Here is an 8,898-nt window from a genome sequence, read left to right on the forward strand (position 1 = left end):
ATTGCACTTTGCTACCGCCAAGGCGGTAGCTCAGTTGGAACGGAGCTCGGCTTCTAACCAAGTGGTTCCAGGTTCGAAACGCGCGGGCGTCGATTAAATGTGGGGACCGGATGCCCCTAGCCTGGACACGGGGTCTAGAAGTGCTACTGGTCGGCTGGCTGCTTTGGTGGTGCCAGGTGTGACGTACTCACACGGAGGTCTCGGGTCGGGGCCCAGAGGGGTAACCGAGCCGAGGTCACGGGTGGGGAGGGTATGAGTAATATATGGCTGGGGTCTGGTGAGCTGGGCCTATACCAAACGGCCATTCTGCCCGAATCGAACATAGTCCTGGCGGGAGCGGGGCCCGGTTGGGGTTGCTACGCGGGGTGGGCTTGTCCCTCCCCCCCTACTCCCATTTTCTTTCATCAAAAAAAAAAAAAAAAAAAAAAAAAAAAAAAGATTGCACTTTGCTCTATTGTTACTTGAAAGGATCCGAAAAAGTTTATAAAGATAACACCAGAATGCAAGGATTATTGAGGCCTAATTGGTTCATGGCTTCCAAATGTCGATCTCGGCATGGCACCTAACAATGATGTGTTGGTGGAATTTAAGACAATCATGATGTCGCCACCCATCTTTTTTAAAAGGAGAGTCTCATAAGCTTAATTGATGTCATAGATAGCAACCTATCTCGGCCAAATAGCAGTTAAGTGAAATCATAAGACAAATAATTAAGCTCTCCTCACGAGTCACTGGGACAAGTGAGAAGTTCTACATTATTATTAGGCAGACATGGCACGTCGCATCAGAAACAAGCTTGGGATTTTCAAGACACAAGTCCAAAACCACATATACTCAGATAGCAGTCAAGCTTATTAGAGGTCATGCATCATCATCTCCCTGGTGTCTCAGAAAATAAATAGCAAGAAGACCATGATGTTAGGAGATTCACAACCATGCAGGGTTCTTCAATGGAGTCACAACTGCCTTAACCTGTAGGTAGTTTTTGAGGCTATCGATGCCCTTTTCTCTTCCTTGCCCACTCATCTTGTAGCCACCAAAAGGAATCGCAGCATCGAAGACATCAAAGCAATTGATCCATACTGTTCCAGCTCTCAGGGCACGCGTCAAGGTGTTGGCAGTGTCCAAGTTGTTGGTGAAAACTCCAGCAGCCAGCCCGTAACGAGTGGTGTTTGCCCTCCGTATCACCTCATTAAGATCACTGTCATCAACATGAAATATGATCATTACCCACCAAAGTGCAATCAAGCAGCAGCCCTACTCCAAAGCTACTTTAAAGATCATTTCCTCAAGGCTAGCATCTAAGAGTGGTTGTCAGTATGTTCTTAGCATGCAGTCTCTCAGATGTTACTTAGCCCTTTATGCTTAAAGCCTGCGGACCTTCTATAGGGTATGGAGGAAAAGATAAATCAGGCACTTATCATGACAAAAAAAAAAAGAGGAAATACAGAACTAGGCTCAACTTATACACTTCCACAAAACATGCAATGTTATACAATTGAAGTAGAGAGCCTCTTTGTAATATTTTATTTTCTGATTTTGTGGGATGCACTTATACTAGAGCTATATGAATCCATCTTCCGTCTTATTGAGAGAAAAAAAAAAAAAGGCATACTTGGAGAATTGTTACCCACCTGAATTTTAAGATGGATTGAACAGGCCCAAAGATCTCCTCTTGTGCTATTTGCATTCCATCCTAAAAGGCATCGTGCAATGGGTTTATGTCAAAAATGAATATACGCTATCCTGGAAATTTTAGTGGTACAAGTGAACCATACCTTCACATCTGAGAAGATGGTAGGCTGAATGAAGTAACCCTTGCTGCCTAATCTGTCGCCTCCTGCTTGAAGAGTGGCCCCACTGTCAATGCCAGATTTGATGTAGCGCAGGATCTTGTTGAACTGATCCTCATCTATCTGTGATATTTAAAAACCACAATATATCATCATTATCACCTTTCTGAAGTCCTACAGGTACATTATTTTATTTGAAGCAGTTAGGCTGATCAAAGGCAAGAAGGGAGCCTGGTTTTTCTGAAAACGTCAAGGAAGATGTCCACTAGTTTTCTGCAAGCATTCTATATAAAATGTCTCCACTTCTGTCACTATAGTTTTCTTCATGTTAAATATAACATTTCATTAATAAGGTTATTTAATAAGGTAGACCAAGCTTTTTCCAAATGAATTCTTGTCCTTTCTGCAGACTTTGATCAAATGAAGCTCGTGTTTTTGGTTGTCTCTATTTCAACACCAGAACGATGCTAATTGCTATTTACTAATCCTTTGATCATAAAAACTTTGTGGAAATTTGTAATCATTATAAGCTCTTCAAAAAATTTGAGTGATAGCCAATAGGAAGAGAAGAAAATTACTTAGATGTTTATATATGAAAAAGCATCCAAGTGTACAAGGCCCCCGCCATTGCGAGGTTTGGGAAAGGTCAAATATATGTAGTCTTACCCCCATGTCTATGTTTCAAGTAAGGGTGGCAAAATACGACCCGACCCGCCAACCCGACCCGTGTTCGACCCGCCATAAACAGGTTTGGATTTGGCTTAAACAGGTTCGGGTCGTAAACAAGTTGACCCATTTAACATGTTTATTAATTGGGTCGGATATAGGTTTTCAATGTCTGACCCGTTTAACCCGTATAACCTGTTTAATAGATGGGCCTTATTGGGCCTGATTTTATCCCACATAAAATAAATGGAGGTTTCAAGAGGACCAAGATCCAATGGCTGGGAGATCACAGATGAAAACTAACTAAAAGAAATTAAGAAACCCTAGAGCCCTCGGGCTCTTTCCCTCCTCCATCTCTCCCTCTCTTCCCCCGGCTGCCGAGCCGCCGAAGATCTCCCTCCGGCTGTCGCCCCTCCGACCGTCGCCCCTCTGTCGAAGACCGGAGCCGGCTATTGCCTCCCCCTGCCGAGGCCTTCGATAATGCCAAGGAGGTCGGTGAGGAGGGACTCGACGACGACGACGGCGCCACCAGCGTCGAGGTCGAAGGAGGGGGCCAAGGCTCGGAGGGGTCGTCGGAGAAGCGGAAAAGGAAGTGGTGGCCGCGGAGGGAGACGCGGGGGTCGACGGCCCAGGGCTTGCCGCGGTTGGGGTCGTGGGACCTTCCGACTTCCGAGGCAGGGCGGGAGGTGGGCGGCGGCCGCCGGCGGCGAACGGTGGGGGAGGCGGCGTCTTTGGGGCTGGAAGGGTGAGGAAGAGGAAGGAGGTCTCGCCATCTTGGAGGAGACGGGTGAGGTTTTACCAAAAAAAAAAAGGAGACGGGTGAGGCCGTGAGGGGAGAACGAGGAGGGGAGGGGGTTGGGTCTTAAACAGGGCTTCCGGGAGGTGGGCGGCGGCCGCCGGCGGCGAACGGAGGGGGAGGCGGCGTCTTTGGGGCTGGAACGGTGAGGAAGAGGAAGGAGGTCTTGCCGTTTTGGAGGAGATGGGTGAGGTTTTACCGGAAAAAAAAATGGAGACGGGTGAGGTTGTGAGGGGAGAACGGGGAGGGGAGAGGGTTGGATCTTAAACGGTTTCTTGACCCGTTTACCTGTTTATTAAGCAGGTAACTCGACCCGTTTATTAAACAGGTTAAATGGGTCGGGTCGGGTTACCTGTTTAATAAACAGGTCGGGTTCAGGTTGTAATTTCTGACCTGTTTAATAAACAGGTCAGATTCAGGTTTATGATTTTTTTGACCTGACCTGTATCTGACCCGACCCAACCCGATTGCCACCCCTAGTTTCAAGCCCGTGACACAATGAAGCAACCTTTCGGTTTTGCCAAGGCCCTCCCCTTTTTATATATGATAATCCGGACATGAATGAAGAAGAGAAAGATTTAAACATACCTGAGGACCTTGTTCAACACCCTTTCTGAAGGGGTCACCAACAACACGCTTCAAAGCACGAGCTTTTGCTTTCTCCACAAACTCATCATACACCTTTTCATGCACAAATGTACGAGACCCAGCACAGCAGCACTGTCCCTGTACAAAAGCATCAAAATTGTCCTCATAACATCATTCTCCAAGAATATTTCCATGTTTTTAGGTGTAAACATTAAATGCAATTTATTGAACAAACCTGATTAAAGAACAAAGCAAAATGTGCAAGTTCCACTGCATGGTCCACATCGGCATCATCCATTATGATCATAGGGGACTTGCCTCCAAGCTCTAATGTCACTGGCTTAAGATTGCTTCTTGCAGCCAATTCAAGTACGATCTTGCCAGTATCAGTTGATCCGGTAAAAGCAAGCTGAAAATAAGAAAAAAAATGCGAAATTAGAAGATATAAGAGGCATTAGAAAAGGACCAAGTTTTTCACATTAACTGCAATAGAACTATCTTATCATGTATTGGTAGTATTCCCTCCACAATCATCAAAGCGATGCATTTACTATATGACTACCACATGTTATCTGCTGCAACGGAAATAAGAACTTGATGATAAGCATTTCAACCCATCAATCTCCAGCTACCAAGAATCATGCCTTTGTTCTAGTGTTCTAACTTTTTGAGCTATTTATTACCAATTTTCAAAAAAAAAAAGTACAATTAGGAAAATTCTACAGGTAGCCACAAGTGCTATTGCATCATTTATTTCTCAAGTCACTCTTAACAACTCCTAGCTAAGCTGGAAAATTTAGATAGTCCCTATTCTATTCCTTAAAAAGATGCTAACAGGTTCATATGAGCATCTGAGGTAACTTGATTTCCATTTTGAGAATTTTCTGCTAGAAGCTAGTCAAAATGGTTGTCTTAGAATTTCCCCTAAAAAATAAAAAGACTATCTTTGCGCATTTTTGGTGGAAACACCTGAAGCCTATACAAAGCCATTGAGGTCACCATAGAACAGAGGCAAAGTTCCAATTGTTTGCAATACCATACTCTTGAACAGTGCATAAACAGCACACTGCTGCTAGGAAGTCGATGCCTGTAGTATTTCCAGTTTCCAACTTTCAATTTTAGATCTAATCTATAAGTTGATGCCCGAAGGCTTATCATGGATAAAGATAGGATTTAAATTTTACGAGCATAGAAGCATGCAAGTCTTATTATGCAAAATCATTTAGTACTGCTATATTCCAAAATTTAGTAGGTTTCCATTAATATGTCACTTTCAATGTCCTGATCAACCGAGATATGTTAACAGTATGCAGACTATTTTGATTTGAATGGAATGCTTGGAATGGCATGATAAATAAAGTGCAATGAAAACATTTTAATAGCTATTAAACAGTGGAGTGTGATATAAGAGACTATACATCTCACACCAATCATAATGTAGAAATTAGCTCCATGTGCCATACTAATGACGAAAACCATTATAAATAAATGCTTTATTGTAATTTCACATTACTGATAAATTCTATATATTGGCAAAAGAATAAGTTCTTGGAATACCTTGTCAACTTCCATGTGACTCGCAAGAGCTGCACCAGCAGTTGGACCAAATCCAGGGATTACATTTATAGCACCCTCGGGAAGCCCAGCCTATAACATGACAAGCATTTGCAGCATAAGATTAATTCAACATAATCAAGTCCATAACTAATCCATGCACACTATAACTACATGAAGAGGACTAGTATTGGATTCCTCATACATGTTCTCATTAAGGCATTTGTTGCCCCCTCTCTTCTAAGAATTACTGAGGATGTCCTTCATTTGAATATTTTGCCAATATAAAGACAAGATGTATCATTGGATAAGTAACATTGAGTCCATTAAAAAGATGCATCGATCTCACAAATTCTTTAATTATAGACCTATACGCCTTATTCAAACATCAAGACTCCTACTTAAAGCTAAACAGTCTCATATCAATGTCAACTAGTTCAGGCTGAATTTATGGCCTCAAGGAGAAGGGGACCCACTCCCACTCTAAGCCTTATTAGCAGATCTTGAAGAAGAGAAGTCAAATATCCAATTCTAGCTGTTCGAAGAAAGTAAGATCCAATTACTGCACCAACCTCATGCAACAGTTTGGAGACGTAAAGAGCAGATAGAGGAGTTTGCTCTGCAGCCTTCAATACTATGGTGTTCCCACATGCTAGTGCTGGGCCAACCTTCCAAGCATACATAAGAAGTGGAAAGTTCCATGGGATAATCTGCCCTGCAACACCAATTGGCTCATGCAGGACTTGCACATGATGCGGACCATCAGCTGGCACAACAAGTCCATGTATCTTGTCTGCCCAACCTGCAGGAATCATTCAGTCAACTAAAAAGTTCAGAAACAATAAAGCATTATCCTATTGTCACCATCAGCTTTGATGCCTTTTTACCAGCATAATATCTCATTAGACGAGCGAACATTGGAATTTCTACATTGGCAGCCTGTTCATAAGGCTTCCCGTTATCCCAAGTCTCAAGTGCTGCAATCTCATCATTATGTTTCTCAATCAAATCCGCGAACCGCAGAAGTATGCGTGACCTTTCCTGAACCAAAGAATTGCAAGAGAACATGACAATCTGAGTGAACTTAATGAATGACACTAGGATGAAATTATATGAGATTGGTTTGGCCTTGAGATACTAGATAGAAACAAGTAGTTTCAGAGCATTACGTAGCCAGTCATCCTAGGCCACGGTCCTTGATCAAATGCTTTGCGGGCAGCAGCAACGGCACGGTTGACATCTTCGACATCTCCTTCAGCAACATGGGCAATCACTTCCCCAGTCCTAGGATCTAATGTTGGAAATGTCCTACCTGCAAGCAGCGGAATTTCCAAATGTTAGTTCGTTATACGATCCGCCAAGGAACAAAGTGATCATAGCAGATTTGATATTCCAATGACCAGAAGATACTTCGTCTACTTTAACAAAAGAAGAAGCTTTTATGATAACAAAGCAATGTACCTGATGCCGCATCCACAAATTGCCCATTGATCAGAAGCTGTGTGTATTGTACTTGAACTGGTGGCGTGATCGGTTCTTCAACGGCAACTGCGGTGCTAAACCTATGAAGAACCCCAAATTCGGAGGCACGTGTTCCATCTGAAGATGAGTATCCCAGAATGCAACCAGATTCAGTCAAGAAACAGAAAAGCACTCCATTAGAATCGCTTAATTATGATGCATACTGAAATGAAACAGAAAATTCTAAAGCAGGGGAAGCCATAGACCAAAAGAACAAAGAAATTTCAGCTAGTTCTCTGAATTTAAAGCACATATAGGATAACGTAAAATAAATGCTGATTAGTAAGTGATTTTCTTTCTATTCTTACTTATTTAAAGCGCTTATTATTTCCTTTTTGAGGAAGAAGAGAAAGAAGAGATTAAGCCTGTTGGCCTTTACCAACTACTATGAAAATGAGACGGTTTATTTATAAATAGGAGCCATGAGGAACAACATGGAATCATCCTGATGTTTCGAAGCCCAACAGATTTTGCCTTCCAATTTGCATCTACTGGCAGCGAGCAAAATCTGTACAAAATCTTTTTTAAAAAAAACTAAATCTTCTGAGTTTATCATAACATTTCTGTCTGATATATGTCTCTAGCTTCCCAAAGTAACGAGATGAAACGAAAACAAAAAAAAAAAAAGAAACTTTTCTCGAGAAGAATGAGTCCATAAAAAACCAAGAGGATAATTTATTCCTCCTTTTAAATTGATTTCCTCCAAGATCGGATGCCGTGATGGAAAGAACCATCTATGGAATGAAATGGTCCGACACCCAATGGGAAATGTGAAGATCAAACGTCGAATGATGCAGATGTTTCAGTTTCTGATTACAGTCACTCAAACAGGGCCAAACCGGACGCAGGGGATTTGACTGGCGAGAACGAGCAAAAGTTTTTTCCATCCGATCTGCATCGGAAGCTGCATACCCAAAGAAACTACAAAAATTGGAGAGATATAACTTTTGTCGATTTCCAGAATCACGGGAAGCGAAAACAAATAAGTAAACTTTCTTGAAGTATAAAACAGAGGAACCTTTCGATCAAAAAACCGGTCCCAAAATCACAGATGAACATAAAAAAACCGACCCCTTTTTTTCCCGAATGGAGTAACTAAAAAATCAAGAATCAACAAAAAAGAGTCGTCCAGAAGGAGCTTTTTTCTCCAGAAAAAAGGGGGAAAAAGGACCAAAGACGGCAGTTGCAAGTACAGACCGTCCCAAGAACAAATTTTGGCGGCACCCGATCAAAGAAAACAACTAAAAATCCACTTCTAAACAAGAAAAACGAGAAATTAGACGGAAACAACACGAATCGAAAAGGATCACAGTAGAACAGGGGATCACCTCCGCGAAACAGGGAGGTGAGAGAACGAGGAGAAGAAGCGGAGAGAGATCGCGAAAGGAGGGAGGACGCAAGTCTTCGCGCAGCCGCCATGGCCTTAATTGACGAGATCTTCACCCACCTCTTAGTACTGCTCCGGTAGTGAACGATCTCTGTGATTCTCTGTGCTCGGATAACAGGGGCCAGTTATTTATTATATCGAGGCTGGCCCTCCATCGGCGAGGAAGGGCATAATAGGTAATAAATATAATTGACAAGGCCATTTGCCAACGTCTTTTCTTGGATGAGGACAATTAGAAAGCTGTCCAAAAAATAATAAAATAATCGCCATGAGGCTAAGAACGGGTCATAATTAATATTTCAAAGGCAATAAAAAAAATAAACATTTTGTAACTTTTATTAATTGTAAGGGTTTATCCACACAAATAATTCATGCCATCTCCGTCCAACTTATGCCGTTCGGTGGAGGGCGCGCCCTGCTTTCAGATATTTAGGTCAGAAAGGGTGATGGAGTGGCATTTCAGATCGGGTATATTTTCAGACAGATAAACAAAGCTGCGGACTGTATTCCCTGTTATGTAGCCAACTATTTCGAAAATATTCTACGAGATAGAAAATAAGAGCTATTTAGAGCATTTCGAAGCTTATTATTTT

The 8,898-nt window shown here is 42.3% G+C and overlaps 1 protein-coding gene across 1 annotated transcript; it reads right to left on the reverse strand.

Annotated features, from left to right (window-relative positions):
• Positions 1-685: 685 nt before the first annotated feature.
• On the reverse strand, positions 686-8,424 carry LOC103701633 (aldehyde dehydrogenase family 2 member B7, mitochondrial). The gene is made up of 11 exons (XM_008783774.4): positions 8,247-8,424; positions 6,859-6,996; positions 6,567-6,709; positions 6,285-6,438; positions 5,970-6,199; positions 5,401-5,490; positions 4,079-4,252; positions 3,844-3,981; positions 1,779-1,916; positions 1,635-1,696; positions 686-1,201 (listed from the first exon to the last, which is right to left on the reverse strand). The coding sequence occupies exons 1-11, from the start codon at positions 8,335-8,337 to the stop codon at positions 928-930; spliced, it is 1,632 nt and encodes a 543-aa protein (XP_008781996.1). The 5' UTR covers positions 8,338-8,424; the 3' UTR covers positions 686-927.
• Positions 8,425-8,898: the final 474 nt, after the last annotated feature.

The sequence above is a fragment of the Phoenix dactylifera genome, chromosome 1 (assembly GCF_009389715.1).
Source record: "Phoenix dactylifera cultivar Barhee BC4 chromosome 1, palm_55x_up_171113_PBpolish2nd_filt_p, whole genome shotgun sequence".
Lineage (NCBI taxonomy): Eukaryota > Viridiplantae > Streptophyta > Magnoliopsida > Arecales > Arecaceae > Phoenix > Phoenix dactylifera.